General features: G+C 35.5%; 1 protein-coding gene across 1 annotated transcript in view; it reads right to left on the minus strand.

Annotated features, from left to right (window-relative positions):
* KCNH7 (potassium voltage-gated channel subfamily H member 7) overlaps window positions 1-17782 on the minus strand; it is a 389771-nt gene extending 371989 nt beyond the window's left edge. Inside the window, exons 1-2 of the mRNA XM_072961066.1 lie at window positions 17707-17782; window positions 15804-16034 (exon numbers count right to left, since the gene is read on the minus strand). Of these exons, the coding sequence (XP_072817167.1) occupies window positions 15804-16034; window positions 17707-17782 (307 nt within the window). The remainder of the gene's footprint in view (window positions 1-15803; window positions 16035-17706) is intronic.
* Window positions 17783-18332: the final 550 nt, after the last annotated feature.

The raw sequence follows: 18332 nt of genomic DNA on the forward strand, positions 1-18332 counted from the left end.
AAACCTTTAAAGTGATAAGAGCAGATTTAGACATATGGATCAATCTTTCCTGTAAATTTGCAAGAATAATGCTAATTTGGCTGCACTTAAAAGACAGTAGTAAATTTTGTGCTTTTGAGCTGCCAAAGATTTCTACTCTTTGTCTGGAGGCAGGATGTTTCCCCGGAACAAGTTGTTGAGGGAGAATGCAGGGTAAGGGACTAGAGGAAACTGCTCCTTAACCAAGAATATCATACGCTGCTCTTTTCTGTAACTAACTTTTCATTAAGGCTAAATTGATAATAATGCTGATTGAGAGTCTATGTGTGTGTGTGTGTGTGTGTGTGTGTGCGCGCGCATGTGTGTGTGTGTTTGTGTTTTAATCCTAGTTCATTAAAAGGAGGACAGACCCATCTTCAGTGAAAAATATGGCCACCCACAATAATGCACATTCCATCTCCATATATCATATAAGCTCTTCAATGTATTTATTAAGTTATTTCTTTATTCCATGAACTTTTATTTAGCAATTATAAAGTTAATGGGACACCATAAGTCAACAGGAAAAGAGACAGATAAGTGTTGGGGGTATAATTTCTCATGCCTTTATTTTTTGCCCACACTCTTCTGGTAATGTTTTATCATGGGCAATGATCTCAACAACCAGGAGTAATTTAAAAACGAGCAGCTGAATCCAGAAGGGAAAGATAATTTTTACGATTACTGTTATTCATAGGCTTGTTTTTCCTTTTTATATTGTATTACTGCAAAAGCAAAATTTGTTTACAAATTCAATTTTCACAAAGATGATTTTCTTTACGTTTGTAGTAAATCTGGAAAAATACAAACAATATGAGAATACTAGCTTTCATTTAACTTTCCTCTGAAAAAAATTTCTTATTCCTTAATTCCGATTTTCTGATAATTGCACTTTCTCCTTAAATTTGGAAAGATCAATTTCCATTTAAATTCATGAGAACTAACAAGTTCATTTTGTATTGAAAATCTGCATTTATTAACTAATTAATTTTGATTGTTTTCATTATAATGTTGATAACTTTCTGCTTACTGCTGTCTGTCCCAAATTTTCTGGAGTTATTCTTCCTACTTAGTACACATCTTTTAGACAATTAATTTTACACACAAAGCAAGGCTAATTTTCTCTTGAGATTACAAATGGACAAAAACTTATGACTAAAGTCTAACAGAGAAGGTGGGAAAAAGAGGGCTGTGCACACGCCCTGTGCACACATATGCTTTAACAGATTCAAAGGTAAAGATTCTTTAGAAGATCTTTGAGAGTCAAAGATATCCTATAGAGAGCTGTTGGCATTCAACAAGGAACTCAGTCTCTTTACCCTTAGTCCATTCTGCTCTCATGACTCACCATGGCTTACAAAGTGGTCAAGGTTAATTCCCGTGCTAAGAACTTTCAACGTGGTATTTATAGACAGATTCATTTGCAGTTTTATTTCAAAGAGGTCAGCAGGTGCAATATATTCTTTAGAGGAATTCTGACTCATTTCTCCAGATTGCAAGATACTGCCTTTGTCTACACAGTAAGCATTTTAGGCATCACAAGAATGAGTGGCTACATTTTTAAACTCACCAGTTTCAGGAGCCTAAAAATTGTTCATGAAAAATCCGTACTATAGAACGGATTACATTTTGAAAATCCTGATACACAGTGCCAGATGTAGGTTGTATTTAGAGTATTCATACATTCAATTTGCCTGGACAGTACTGAATTTTTTTCCTGTTCTCCTGGTATAATTACTAATAACTTTCTCTTTTACGTTCAAACGAATCCTGCTTTGGATGATAAATTATATGGTCTCCTCAGCTATGGTGCCTATATTTGGGTATTTATATCTACATATTTTCTTCAAATCAGTAGGTTTCAATTAATTCTACAACTTTACTTTAAATAAGATTTATCTTTATTCCTCCTAAATCCTGGGAGGAGGAAGGCTGGACTGAGCTCACACCTCACTGTCACTTGAGGAACTACTGCTTTCAAAATACGCTAGTTTCTGGAATATCCTTCTGGAACTGGTGCAATGTAGCTGAAAGGCAGCTGTGCAGAGAAAAATTGTTAAAGTCTAAGTTGCCCAGACTGCTGACATTTTCAAGGCAACCATACCTAAAACAAGTTTCAGCATTTCAAAATAGGTCTAAAAATAAATCAAATTATACAGAATTTGATTTGGGCCATAATCACATGATAAAGTCCCTGGAATTTCACATTTAAATTTTTCAAGAAATACTGCTATCTTCTTTTACCTACTGACGTCAAAATTTGATTCACATTTTCTTACTCAGTCACACATGCGGCTCCAAATTTCCTTTTGAGCAAAACACTCAGTGAGCATATCAACTTAATATATATTTTTAACCCAATTCCTTTCCACCTTTAAAAAGATTTTTTTCATATCATTTTATTTGTTAACACTTACATTACACTTACTAGGTACCAGGAGCTTTTGTAAGTGCTTTTATAAATATAGATGTGTTTAGTCCTCGTAAAACCCTGTAAGATATTTTCTATCATTATCAGAGCCTCCATTTCACTGACAATGAAGCTGAGGACAGGGCAGTTAGGTAACATGAAGATCACATGATGAATATTTCAAGATTTAGACCCAGGCACCTGTCTACAGAGTCCACAACCTTAGCCACTATGCTATGCTCCCTCTTTTTACCATCTCTCTCAAAGAGGCAAGAGACGACTTCCACATTATGGAAGAAGTAACTGACAGATCCAGTGGTTAAGAGAGTTTGCCTCCTTTTTAATTCATTCATTTATTTATTTAAAGAAATTATTTGATGAGCAGCTACTTTAGGCAGGGCACTGAATTAGACACTGTGGAAACAGGTGAATTTAAATTATTTAGAAAACACCAGAATTATTTGTCTAATTGCTTACCAAAGATTAGCAATAAGGATTAGAAGCCTCCAAATTTAAAACATGCAAGTGTCTAAAATCCAGAAACAATTTACATTTTCCATCAAGACAGAACTTGACTCTATGTCAAATATCTGTACACTGTGTGTTTCAGAGAGCCTACATGGACAGGAGGTGGCTTAAGCTGGTCCAGGAGAACTCTGAAGGCATCGGCTCTGAAAGCAGACAACGTCCACTTAAATCACAGCTTCGATACAGGCCACTGTGTAAGCCTTGGGAAAACTAACTGACTTCACCTTCTCAATCTGTAAAATGGGAATAATCAAATACCTACTCAATAAGATGTTGTGAGGACTAGAGAGGAATGAGATTTCAGAAGAATACTGGCACATTGTAAGAGCTCAATAAATAATAGTTATTATTATTATCATTTAAAGTGCTCAAACCACAATCTTCTACTTAATTCATCCCAGTTATAGAATAACATACAAATTGCCACAGATAATTTAGCAAGCCCAATCTTTTGGACTCATTAGCAAAATACCAGTGTACACAAATATAAAAAACTGAAATCAACAAAAAGAAAAGATTCCAGGGTCTCATTCTTCACTTGAGTTATGAATAAACTGGACGTGGGAACAGGGAGGGGGTGATTATTCTAATACTGGAACAAATGATATTGGTAGCAAGGAGGCCCTGTCTGTCTGGTTATTTTATAAAGTCATTACTTCAGATAAGTTTTTCTGATTTCTTTAGTGCTTGTCTCTTGGAATCTTTAACAGAAGTTAGCATGTGTTACCTCTGCAGGAATGAAAAGAAAATGCTTCAAATTTCTTGTTTGTTTTTCCTAGGATTCCAATAAGCAGCTAAAATAATTAAAAGGTCAGCTTCATACTCATTTTTGTATACTTTAATATATTATTTCTATAACCTCAGATATTCTAACTAAAATCTCTAAGCCCTGTCTTCTGAAAAATTTTTTTAAATGTTAGTAGTGATTTTTCAAATACCCTATAGGAAATATTTATGAAATTACACTTGCCATTTGTTTACACTTGAGATTAATTTTCATTTCCGTAGCTGAGCTGTAGTTCAACCAGACGTTTAGCTTTATTTTCTATTATTGAAGAAATATCAAGAATGTTATAAACTCTTACTTGGTAAAAATTTAGAGAACATAATCACTATCCCTCACATTTTCAAAAAATTTAGACTAGTAATAAAAAGTAGTCACAGACTCTTTTAAATTAATTATGTTCCAGAGGGAAATTCATCATTGAAGTTATTGGCATCTTTGAAGGAGCCAATAATTAAAACAAATGTTGTGCAACTCACATTATACTCACATTGTTGCGAATATTTTTAAAATAATGAGTGTTGGTGGGTATGAAATTTCAGTAGGACACCTTCTGCTCACTCTAGAAACATGAACTGTGCAAAGAAACAAGTCTTGCAGTTTTAAAGTGAGATCTGAATAGAAGCCAAGGAACAGGACAGCTGGGGCTGGGCATCATTAGTGGCATTTTTGTGTAGACCTTCATTCGGGGAGTAAATTCTGAGAATAATAATTTGGGAACCCATAACTCCTCCTGAGCCTTGGTTAAGTGACATTCATTATAAAGAACACCTGGAGGGAAGCCCCGAGAATTGAGTCACAGCTAGAAAGATCAGATTACCTGAGCACTGGGAGTCCTGATTAAGTAAGGCAGCCTAGGAAGAGAATGATCTTTCTCTGCAGTCACGTCAGGAGTATTACATTGGGATGAAGCCAGCAGCTTATCTAATACTATGTTGAGTTTCTGTTGTTTATGTATTTCCTCATGTACTACTGTGTAATTTTGAGTCATTGGTACCATTTATGGTTACAAATACATTCCACTTCCGCTATGTGGTTTCTTAGCTGAATGTTCATTGTGAGTTTATTACCTTGCGTGCCTATCACTTTGAATCTAAGCAAAACTATAAAAATTTAAATATATCTATGTATATGTATATCAATTCATATGCAAACTATTGAATAAAAAATTTCACGAATCAAGATTTTTCATCATAATTTACAAAGATAACAAGCAGTATTGAAAGTAACTTAAAATCCAACTCATTCTAAACCAAAAGGAGAAAAAATTCAAGGAACACTGTTAAGCAGTCGGTACCTGGTACTGGTTTCTGAATCTGAGGCTTGGTAAACTACTAGAAAATTACTGACATGAAAATATGAATGTGAAAAGCAGTTTTTGGAAGAGGGACCCTGGTGTGGGAGGGGCATTGAGACAGGACAGTCCCATAGCTCCAAAGGTTTGGCAATATTGAGTACTGTTTTCTTTAAATAAATATTTTCTACATGATTTACAATAAAGATTTTGGCCTAAATTCAGTGATCAGACAATAAGATACTATTTTCATTGGTCAACAAAAACGAAAAAGCATGCCAAGTTTTATTACATACAGAAAATGTGCAATTAGATGGGAGTATAACTGGACAAGAGGTATCAAAGGTTTTTAAAATCCACATACTGTTTCATCCAGCAATTATACTTCTGGGAATATATACTAAGGGAAAAAGAGTATATTTTTACAATTGTGAAGAGTTGTAAATAATAAAGTGTTCAATAATAGGGTATTGTTGGTAATGTTATTTCTTTCAATGCAATACTTCGTGAGTATTAAAATAATTTATGAGCTGGCCATGTAATAAATACTATATAATCATTAAAACATATACATGTTCAGGATAAAATTTTCAGTGAGGAAAACAGGCTAGAGTTTGGTGTAAATATAATGCTATCCTGGTCATGTAAAAAAAAAGGTGTGTGCATGTGTGAGTGTGTGTGTGTATTTGTGTAGAAAAATTATAGACAGAATACCTGCCATCATTTTAACAGTGGCTATCTCTTAGGTTCAAGATTATAGGTTTTTGTTCCTATTTGTTCTCTTATTTTCTAATTTTTTGACTGTGGAATTAAATCACTTTGAGAGAGTAGATACATGAAGTCCTTATTGAGATGGCAAAATCCTGTATCAGGATGTGACAGATGAAGTGTCTGCTGATACCATACAAGACTTACAATCTCAATCCATGACTCACAGTTGGGGCAAAAGAATTAAATGTGTTTGGAGACACATGTAAGTATGAGGCTGTTTTCAGTGTGGGGAGAAAAATAGCAGAAAAAGACATCAGAATAATTGCAAGGTTTTACAAGTATTTTATCACGTGTATTCAACTAAGAAAAGACAAGGTGGGGTCAGGATAGCTTGCAAGCTTGCATATATTATTATAAGAACATGTAGACTATTCTTCCTTTTATTGACCTTGGTTGCCCCATCAGAATCAGCTGACTGTGTAGGCATTAAGGATCTATCCGGACTGTCCTGACCATTCACCTCTCTCCTTCGAGGTGAACTGAAGGTTGATCAGTTGTTATGTCCTTTTAGGAAAAGCTACAGGTTATTAAGTATTAGAACAAATTGCTTCGTAAGATATAAATTATATGTCAGCAAGTTAAGTTACTCAATGAATAAACAATATAAGTTGTTAATTTTTACAACTCTCATATCTAGGTACAGGATGTCAAATGTAAGAGTTCTCTAAATGTGCTACTTGACATTTTTGTCATTGAACAGGTGTATTCCCAGATTCTTTTAAATTTATTTTTTGCTCTCTTTCCATTTCCTCATTTTTAAAATAAATGCCTTGATAAGTCCCTTCAGAGAGTTTAACTTTGTGTGGAAGAGACAGACACAGGAACAAATTATTTCAGGATAATTTCATAGGTGTTCTAATAGACACAAGGTAAAAACTGTTCAGAACTGTGGACAAGGTTGCCTGAGAAATTTAGATTTTAGAGATTATGCAAAGGAGAGGACGGCAGCCTCTGGGAAGAGCTGGGAGGCACTGGATGGTAGGGCATGTAGTACAAACCAAGTCTGACATTTGGATCAAGATGAAAAAAGCTGGAGAGGTTTTAAATAAACCAGAGACTCTCCAGACCAGCAATTTTATAATTTCCCTTTTAAATACTAGCAGTGAATTTTGTCAAATCACATAATTCTGCCAGGAAATAAAACCCCATTGTGGGAAGGAGAAAGGATGAGAATACAATAGGGCTTCTTCTCCTGAATCACACTACCATACGCATTTTCTTCTGGACTTCCTGGATAAAGACTAGATGAATAGTAGTCTAAGGTCCTTAAGGAAAAATGTCCCCCAAATCTAAGCTGACAGTCCAAAACAGAGATTTTCTTATTAGCAGAAAAGAGTACCATCAATAATAATGCAAAGATGACAAGCATATACTAGCTATCCTCAGCCCACTGAAACTAAACATCCTGCCAGACAGAGACTCACTTTGAATGATATAGTGTTGTTTAAAATACAAAATACCTAGGATAAAGCTTGCTTGACTTTGATGAAAAGGAAAATAAAATAAAGCTTGTTTCATTCGCCCGTTGGTGCAAATTAATCAGATTAACATCTCATATAATAAGTAAGCATCTATGATTAATAACTAGAATTAAGACATATAGGATGGGATAGCATAAGGTTTAAAAAATGTATCATTTAGAGGCAACAAAGTCTGCAAGCACAGACAAATCTAGATTTTAAAACTCATCTCCATTTTGCCCTATAATCATCAGTACTTTACTCTGAACTTCATTTTAATCTATAAAATGGGATAATATCTACTTCCAAACCTGTCATGAAAATCAGGTAAGTAATTTATATAAAGAGCCAGTCACAGAATTGGAACTGGATTAACATTAATCCTTTGGGAGAAGACTGAAATTGGGTGGAAGACTATGGTCCATGGACTACAACCAGGAGAATTAAACCCCAGAGTGCACATCCATGTGTATGAAAGACCTACATAAATGTATAGCTAAGGACCAACTGATTAACACTATTAAAGAAATTGGATGGTGCATATAAGGATTTTTAGCAAATCCAGAAGAAAAAATTTTAAGTAATTTAGCTAAAAGAAGTAAATGGGGACCTGATTAAAAAGTATTCACACAACATATAATATTGTATAGCTCTACCATTGATTCTATTGAATCAATGTGATCTTAATTAGTATATTCAAAAACCTTAGGACTGTGACAACAATAAGTGATTTTTTTCTAATAAACAGGTTTTTATTTTTTTACATATAAATACCTTATTTAGTTTTACCTAGATTTTATTCTTTACTTGATCTTTGAGAAATTGATTATCAAACCACCAACAATTTTATGCTTTCATTTTTATCATCATGCCCATCATCTTGGGTCATTAATACAGACTTCAAAGAATAGAGTTAAGAAGGGTATTATGAGTACAGAGGTTAGTATGAGAAGACACAGCCATTTTAAGTTGTCTTGAACCCATGTCGTTATTACATGTTTCTCAAAAGCAGTATTTCAAACAGCATGCAAGAATCAATGTTCTATCAAAACAAAGAACAACAAATAGAAACACTCCTAATGATCCTCAGGGAAAAAGGAAAGAAAACACCAAGGAAAGGAGGCAATAAAACCAGCAATGGTGAGATTCCACCTGCTGTAACGATGTCTTCTGACAGGTTGTCCTGGAGGAAAAAAGCAAGTAAGCAATAGCAGGGTGGCTTGGGCAACCTCGCCAGGCCCACCAGCGCAGTCCAGTTTCAGGTTATTTTACAAATCAAGCAAACTAAGGGCAGAAATGCACCTCAGTCCTCTCTCACCCTTCCTATTCAATTTTTAACCCACCAAGCACCAGCCAAGGCTATTTAACCCATTTTCAAAGCAAAAGGTAGTATGAAACATTCCACAAAACAGTGGAAACCACAAAAAGGAGAATGAGTACACACGCAGATTCCCTTTAACTGAGGAAAGGGCATGGGGGCTGTCTCAGCCACGATTTAAAGAGTACTTTGATTTTCTTAATTAGATACTTCATATAAATGAAAGAAGCAAGAAGAAGATATGAAATGTTTAGTCACAGCGATCAGAGCCTTGTACTCAGTTTTCTCGTAATCCATCTGTGACAAGTGGCAATTTGACCTTCCTAATTGTTCAGTAATAGGACAAATTTCCTCACTGTGGTGATTAATGTCTTATTGCTGCCTGATTCTATTGCTTCTTGATAGTTCTGTAATTTTGCTAACTGTAGACAGCATGGTAAAGAGAAAATGTTCATTTGACAATAATAATTAATAATTATCATTTGCATTATTTTAATAAGCTAAGTTTATTATTTTAGACTTAACACTCTCATTATTGAACAATCCGGAGATCAAGTTGCATTGCCAATTAAGAATTCTCAACAAAACACTGGGGGATAAGATGTTCTACTAGATATAAAATGCCAATACTGTGTAACTTATGTAGTCAGTGGAGCAGCTGCGTCAAACACAGCAATGAATTCAAATCAGAAGAGAACTCTGTGTTTGTCTTTCTATTACACAGAGATTCCTGGAGACACTAGTGAACTTCATTTTGATTCAGTGGTAAGCGTGTGACACTTGGGTAACTGGTTAATAATTCCTGGTTAATAGCTTCTCTCTCCTTATTAAATGTTTTTCAGGCTATTTGCATAGTTATGGGCTATGGAGATTATTTAATACCTTAGCTTATTAAGATGAAAACTGTTTTAGAAGCATTCTTGAGAAAACAAGAAAAATCAAAACATGACTCTTTTCCTATAACACACTTTCTCAGCATCTCCTGATCTCAGTTTCTTGACTCCCCAACTCTATGGTTCCATTTCTCATCCTCTCTTTGTGCTTTATGTGAATGCTAATTGAGCACATAGTTTGTATCAAGCAGTCTGCCATACATTCTGGACACAGAAATTAATAAGGCTTCATATTTTCTTTGAACACACTCAAAATTAACTACAATAATATATAAGGACATGCAGCGCACTCCAGTTGTGACACTGGAGTCGAGAACCAGAGGAATGTTAATGTTCTGGAGTAGGCAGTGGAAACATCAGGAAGGACTTCATGGAGACTTCTTTTGATCTGCTTTTGGAAGGATGATAATGACTTCTTTAGGGTGAGAACCTGAGAGAAAGGCAATCTAATCATAGAGACTTTGTAGTGTTTATTATAGATAAAGGAAGACTTCTGAAGAGTGAATAAAGCCTTAGTGACATAAAATTGCATGGCTTCTTTGAGAAACTCTGAGCTGTCAAATATTATTGGAATATAAGATTTGTAAGAGAAATGGATTTGGCAAGATATTCAAATAATTGATATTTATGGAGCACATATCATGGGCAAGAAATCATACTAGAAACAATGCCATGTACTTTGTTCTATATGGAACATTCAATCAGCCTAAAAAATTAATGTTATTCTCCAAATATATGTCAGAGAAGGAAAATGAGGCACCAAGTAGGTAAACTTGATCAAGTTTATCCAGCTATTGTCAGATCTGGCTATTGAGCTATTTCCTCTAAACATACTCTACTTGAAAACCCAAGTGAATTCAACTTTGAAGAGCATCAAGTATCATATTAAAGAGTCTAAAACTTTATCCTGAGAGTTCTAAGAAGTTAAGATAGGTTTTTAAGACAAGGTATGACACAAGTACATTGAATAGAAAATATGGAAACATTTTCAAGGCTTCAGCATCACCACTTACATGTGATTTGGCAAGTTAATCTTTCCGGGATGCAAGTGTCTCCTCATAAAATAAGGATAATAAAAGTATATATGTTATGGGATTATTGTACTCATTTAATACATGGAATTCATTTATAATGATGCTTAATTCTGATAAGTCATCAGTGTTACGTGATTTTTGTTTCAGAACTAGCTCTTGGGTGGCAATGTGAAGAAAGGATTGCAGAGGGAGGGAAACTTCAGTCCTCAATACTCAAGAAGAAGATGAAGAGGGCTTCAACTGGGGCACTTGTAGTGATGGAAATGTAGGGTTAGCACTGGGAAATATTTCAGATTTAAATACTGAAAGAAATTGGTGACCAACTGGGTTTAGGGAGGAGAGAGAGAGCCAAAAAAAAAAAAAGTGACTATGAAGTTCCTAGATTAGATGGCCAGATGAATGTTGATGCCTTAACATTTCATACTCCAACTGCTATTTCCCCATGAATCAATTACCCTAGGACTCTCTCTGCTGCTAACCGCCAGTAATTGATTTAGTGACTCCTTATAGTTAAAAAAAAATAAAACATAAAAACAACATTGGAAGCCAGAGAAGTCAGTTCCTCCCACATAGTCTAGCTCTAAACTGACCCTGTTCTCAAGCCCCTTGGGTGAGAAAGGAAATGAGCAGTTATTTCTCAAGCTGGCAGACAACACGGCTTCTTTTTAGCACCAGACCTGCTTAGAGGTATAGTGCTGGTGGGTGGTGAAAAGGGACTGATAAACAGAGCCCACCCATAGTTTTAGGACATTTTGTTTTCACTTGGGACAATACTAAAATAAAGTTTTTGAATAATGAGGAGGAGTGTTTCTTGAGAATTCTTATTTTATCAACAAATACAATTGATCAAATCTAAATTCTATACAATAACCAGGGACCAAGAAATGTTATAAAGCTTAGGTATGTAAAAGAAAATGTATTTTATGATGACTGTTGTTACTATATTCTATTGGATGGAGCATGAAAATGTATACATTGAAAGTTTAAATGAACACCAAAACAAATTCTAGACAAGATGCTCCCTGAAAAGCTTTCTTATTGTTTGAATTATACACACATAAAATATATTTCTAACTTTCTCTAAAAACTACTATCTTTATCTCTGCTATACAATTCAGGAATTAAGAGAGCTGAATATTTACATGCCATATAACTTATATAAAGCTATTATGAACTTTATTTGGGGCTCTTAAAAGTTTTAAACTACACTGCTTCTTTAATAAGTTCATATTATGTATATATGACAAAAGGTGACAGGAAATACATATAAACAAGTTTATTTTAGAGTAGGGGACTAGAGGAAGAGTGGTAATTAAACCTAAATTCTGTTCTCCATTTATATAAAAGCTTTTTCATTTCATAGTCTAGATAGTTTTTTTTTTTCTCAAAAAAAATAATTTCAAGAAAATATCTTGGAGTTTAGAAGACAGTGCTCTATAATACAAACATCCTGAAAGCAGAGATCACGTTGGATCCTCCTTTGTACCTCGTTCTACTGTTTCTCTAGTGCCTAAAACATTACCTTAGAGAGAGGTGGCACTCAGTACGCATCTTCACCTTTACTCCTGTCAGCACAGCACTTTCTGTAAGACCTTTGTGCACAATTCTTAGAGATGGTAGATTCAATGTTATCAAGCCACAACCTCTTTTGAGTTTAGCTGAGTCAAACAATACCTCTGGAATTTTGTACTGGTCCCAGCATGACTGGTGCTCTGTCTGGATCTGGTCTCTGACTGAATCAGGAAAGGACTTCCCTCAGCCCTTCTCATCCTTTAGTTCTTTAAAAGCAACACAAAGATAGGGACATTTCTGATTTGTTAAAAAAGAATTGCCATTGCTCTGTGTCTGAAAGCATAATGGCAAAAATACAGAAATGCTCTGACCTCTAAAAATAAGGCATTTCAAGTCCTGTTTTCCTACTGAGTTAAGACCTTTACTTCTCTTGGAAAAATTTACTTTGATTTTTCCACGTTTAGAATGGCTTGGTAATTTAAGGTAAAAAAATCATATATCTAGATCTGACTGAAGCGGTTTAGCATTTCAACTATCTAGCTCTGTTCCATGATACACCCTAAACCAGATGAGCAATTAATCAAAGGATGACCAACTAAGTTGTTCTTCTCTGTTACCTTACTGTTAACATCATCTTCAAACTATGAGCTAGTTAACAACTGAAGTGTTTGCTATTTCTCAATAACTATTGCTTAAAAAGATGTTTTTAAAGTGCGTGTACTATGCTATTAAAATACATGCCCGTCCTTATATAAGCCTCAGCATAATTATAGTTTTGTATAATTAGAGTTTTATGTCAAAAGATTTACAGCTTTATCACCTCAAGCAATATTTCACAGCTGCCAAGAATGATTTATGCAATAATGACATAAGCTGTAAGATAGAATTCTCAAAGGATGGGCTGTCAAATATTCCTACTGCAAATAACTAGGTTTTTAAAAATTGATATTCTGGTAAACAGCAAGCCCAACTGTACCTGGTAAAATCACAGAAAGGAGTATGGTGGGAAATGTTGCTTCACAAAGGTGATCATGCAGCTCACCATGTACCACATCAGCATGAGCTCATTGCATAGATCAAAAGTTTAAACTGTTTCTAAAGCCTTTCGGACAATTTGGAAAACAAGCTTTCAGAAATAATGCCATGCTCATTTCTTTGCTACTCCAGTATGAGCAAATGGGAAAAGGAGAAAAATAATATCTCAACTTTTTGTTAATTTGCTCATTGTGCTTATTGTATCAAGAGTCATATTCCTGCACAATGCTAAATAAAGAATAAGTAAAGGAAGCACTTACTGTATACACTTAAGAAACCAAGAGCCTCTCAAAAGTAAATGACCTCAATAACAAAGAATTCAGGACACTCTGGGAAACAAAACAATGAAAATATTGATCATTTTGTCCCTTCCTGCTTTTATAAATGTAGAGTGGCTGGCAGGTCTTGAAGAGACAAGACTTTCAAAGCATTTGAACTTCACAGGCTTTGACTGATTTTGCAGTTGCCATGTGAATAAAACCAATACACTCTGAAGAATCTATTGAGGGTATCTGAACTAGTGGCACAAACATAATTTGATTACATTCAGAGCAAATAAGCCTGTCTTCACAATCTACAAAAGTCATTCAAATTAATATTTTTCTTTGGAAAGAAAGAAAAAGTTTGGCCCATCACCTCATGTTCTTCATATCAACAAAAGCAAAATAGGCAGCATTTGTCATTGACTTTGAAGGTACCCAAGTCCTTGTAGACTGAGTCACATTTGACAATGAAGCCAACAGAATCAAAATTGTCACCAAAGGTTAATGTTTATAAACCTAGACATGTTTCCAAATAAAGATTCCTTGTCTAAAACAAGGAGGTTTTAATTCCTATAACCAAGCAAATCACTGACAGGAAGATATGCATTAATAAATGTACCAGCATCTTCACTGTAGAAGTTTTTACATCCATGTTTGTGATTCCACATTATATTGCTTTTTAAAAGTGTTCTGAGATCATTTTACACAGTCACATTGTTCAACTAGGTTTCAAAGTATCACCATTCCACTTGCAGTTTAATAAATCACATTTTCTATCTGAAAATACAGTCTGAAAAATAGTATCTAAATGACCCATACAATTCAGATTCATTTTATACTTAAATTCTATAAGTTAAAAAAAATTCCAAAATGTCCCAAAAAACATAATGACCAAATGTGGACCAACATGCCCTACAGTAACCACAATATAGATTGTGGGGACATCATGATAGATATTTATACATGAAAAAAGGTCAGACATTCAAATTATTCCAAAAGTCCAAACTGTTGGCATCAGATACACACACACACACACACAAGATGAGTTGCATTTGGGTAGAGAGAGCTTCTGTCCAAGAAATGCTTTCAGGAAAACAGAGCAATTAGGCTATTTCTAGTATGCCAACACTACTGATTAAAAAGTAGGGGGAAAATGAGAAGAACTTTAAAAACTATCCCTGTTTTGACTGATAATGATATAACTGATTTCATTCCAGATTAATCCAAAGTTATACAAACCTGTTCCAATGCTAGTTTGTTATTCATATCTACTCAAGTTGATAGTAAGAAAAATCCAGTAATTAAAAATTGTACATTTTCTACCATGAAATATTTAATTATAAGAAAATAAGAGGAAGAGCTAAACCTTTCCCCTGTTAGAATGTATTTTACCAAATGATGAGTCATTACATGATATAGGCTATAACACATCACTCATTTACTCATTTATAAATCTTAAGAGTTACCTAAAAATCTGACTAGGTACCCCTCTGCATCACTGATTTCTGTCAATAGAATTTAAAAAATGATAATGCAGTATCAACAAAACTAACTACAATATGTATTTTAATTGACTTACCTTTACACTCTAAATTGTCAAATATCATTAAGTATTCACATTTGAGACTGTATATACTTTAAAATGGGTAGATCTGAATATTCATACATGTGAGTTCATATACATATATTGTGTATTTAATGAATGCATGTCCATTAAATGTGTATTTCTTTGAGAACTATTATAGGTCTAACATATTTATACTCCCATAGGAAGCCTGAAAGGAGTGCCTTTGAAGTTGAGGTATGACCTTACGTTTGAGATGCCAGTTTTGCTGCACCCATAAAAACGAAGACTAATAATTCCACATATCATAGTTTCTTTTCTCCATTTCTTACTTTAGGACAAATCTTGAATACATGAACAGCTTTTATTTGAATACACATAGCTTTACTAGACCAGTTTTAGAAGTTCCTATGTATCACCGTCAATCTTATATAGGATCAAAAGAAACAAGAGGTGTTGCCTATCAAATAAAGTTGAAGTGCCAAGGAACATCTATAACTGTAATAGTTTCAATTTCAGATACACATTTTTCTATAAGACTTTGCTTTGTGAAATATTTTCAAGTTCAAGCAAAAATCTCCCATCAAATACATTTCAATGCAATCAGTAAATTACTGGCCTTTAAATTATTCCTTAGAAAGGGAAGAGAGTAAGACTTATTTGTGGCATTTTGTCCTCAGTGACACTAAGTTACTGGACTTTTGAAGAATACAGAGTACCCTTATTCAAAGAAGAAATTATCCCTACTAGTCCACTAATGAGAGTATCCACATTTCTTGAATCCTAAACACTATAAGCAAATCATATATCTTCAACTGAATAATTGTGGCTTCTCTGCCTATGAACTTTCAGTAATCAACTGTCAAAATTTCATTCCAATAGAATCAAAGATAAGGAACTCTAAATAGATAAACTTTACCATTTTTGTGATAGTAGGTGACCTCCACTTTCCTCTCCTCTGACCCCAGCAATGCCTGGGCAATTTGGGCAATATCATGCCTCTTGGTCTCGGGCCCATGGAGAAAGTCGCAGGTGCACGGCTTTTGCATGACATCTGGCCTGGAGAAACCAGTCATCTCGCAGAACCCATCGTTGCAATAGATGATGGCACAGTTCTGCACTCTGGCATTTGCAATGATAAATTTTTTATCTGTAATAAGAAGATAGTAAAGCATCCTTTAAAAATCTTCCACAAGATTCTAATAAACACTGGAGCAATTTGTTGCATAATAGAAGAGCCGAAATGCAGGTGCTTCCCAAATTGCTAACTGCTGGGATTTTTAAAAGAAAAAAACAAAAAACCCTTAAATATGAAATTAATAGCCCTAAGTAGTTTTACCAAAAAAAATTAAGAAGTGTTTTTTTCAAATTTCGAGAATATCTTTTCCCAAATAGTCTAGTTCTCAAGTCCTGTAACTCTCAAGGGTCCTAATGAACACTCAGACAAGCTGGCCCACTGATATTTCCAGAATGCCATTTAATTGTAAGGTAAATATTTTCAAAGCCAGAACAGTGAAGCACCCTGTAGCTGTCAGTTTCCTCGCTTCAACCTTGGCCCTTAGAGTACAACTTTCTTACAGCAGTTGTTATTCTTGGATTTGGCTTTTCTCTATCTCTCTATGGCATACTACACACATCATGTTAGGAAAAAAAAAAAACCCTGAAACTATTAGCAATGAAACCATTTCACCTTAATTAGCAGTTCAATAATGCAAAGGGTTCACCTTTTCATAATATATATTACCCAGAAGACAAAAATATTTACACATATACACCCAGTAAATATCATGTTAACACCTTTTCACTTGTACTTTGGAGGATCTTGCATTTTTGTGTAGTAGTAGGGATTTTCATACAAAGGGCCTACTAATTTTGATCACAGATTATATTTACTATTTGCAAATGAAATATGAAGCAGGATATGCAAGTTTATTTTGTACACAAGGTACTATATCCTCCCATCACTAAATGCAGTGCCAAAATAACTGCACAATGTACAAAAATAAATGTGTTAGTGTAGTTTTAAGGAAATGCCAAACGTAATTAACAAGTATAGGATTTAAAATTAACATATTTATATAACAATAATTTATTCCATTTAATGAGTCCATGTGAGAATATTAAATTTCTCTGCATTCTTTGTGGGATTTACTTATTACACTTCAAGTTTTACATTTCTAGTGGAAATTTAAGGGGATAATAAAGGGACAAAAATATTCTTTTAAATAATGAACTGTTTGCCTTGGAAACCAACATAGATCAGATGTTGCTTTTTCCAAATTATCCTGCTTTGGATATATTTGCATTGATTCAATGCAAAGTTTAGCTTCTATAAACTAGGAGCAAGCAAGCATGCCTGTCATACCACAGCCTTGCAATTTAATCAGGGTAAAATACAGTTTGCATAGCCATTTACTTCGCTGCTATCAAGTACATTCTCTTGTTCCAATAGTATGCTCTTCCTTGCTCCCGACTTTCAAAAAGTCTACAATAAAACGGCCACAAAATATAAGCCCACGTTATACTAGTACGTTCCCTTTAAGATAGTAGAAGAGTAGGACATTAAGTAGCAAGGCAGATAATGGAGCAGTGGGAGAGGAAGATCAAATTGCCTCCTATAATGGAGACCATAATCTACAATGTAAATCAAAATTAGTATCACAGAACACTCGCGCTGCCATTCGAACCTCCTGGCTCGGTTTCACAGCCTCGTAACTTGACAAGAGCCCGGAGTTGCCGTCTCCTCAGCTTGGAAGCGGCGGACGCCAAGTGCACTATCAAAGCAGAAAGCGAGGGAGAGAGAAGAGAACAAACGAACTTACTTTGCCCTTCAAATTTCCGTATGATGGTCCCCAAAAATGTGTTTTGTGGTGCCACATGCCCTCTGCGAACAGGCATGTTGACCCCGGTCTTCCGAGGAGCGCTCCCCGCGAGCTCTGGAGTTCTCCCGGGATCTCTCCTCGGCTAGAGCCCAGGCCAGCGCGCGAGCCGCTCTTTGTGGCGGAGCATCCTCTTTTGAAACCAGAAATCTCTTCCCATTAGCACCACTTCTAGACACCCGCTTTTCCCACCGGAGTCCAATCCATTCCCCTCACCTTCCGGAGGGGCCCTCGCACCGGACTGCCGCGGGTGAGAGGGTTTGGGGGTGGGGAGAGGGAAGGAGGCGGGGTGAGGGGAGGTGGCGGGGGAGAGGAGGAGGGAGGGAGCGGTGGGGTGGGGGTGGGGAGGGGGGCGGGGAGTCACAAGGGCAATCGATATGTTTCTCTTCTCCCGAACAGCGTCAATTTCCCAGTGCAAATGGGCTTAACCTGGCGGTTGCCCAGAGCTGTGAGGATGGCTGAGGGGGGATGGAAGACTTGTGCGGCTTTTACAGGAAGGGGAGAAAGAAAAGGAGGCTGGGGGGTGGGGGGTGGTTGACGTTTCTATCCCCGCCCTCTTCCCCTACACA

The sequence above is a fragment of the Vicugna pacos genome, chromosome 5 (assembly GCF_048564905.1).
Source record: "Vicugna pacos chromosome 5, VicPac4, whole genome shotgun sequence".
NCBI lineage: Eukaryota > Metazoa > Chordata > Mammalia > Artiodactyla > Camelidae > Vicugna > Vicugna pacos.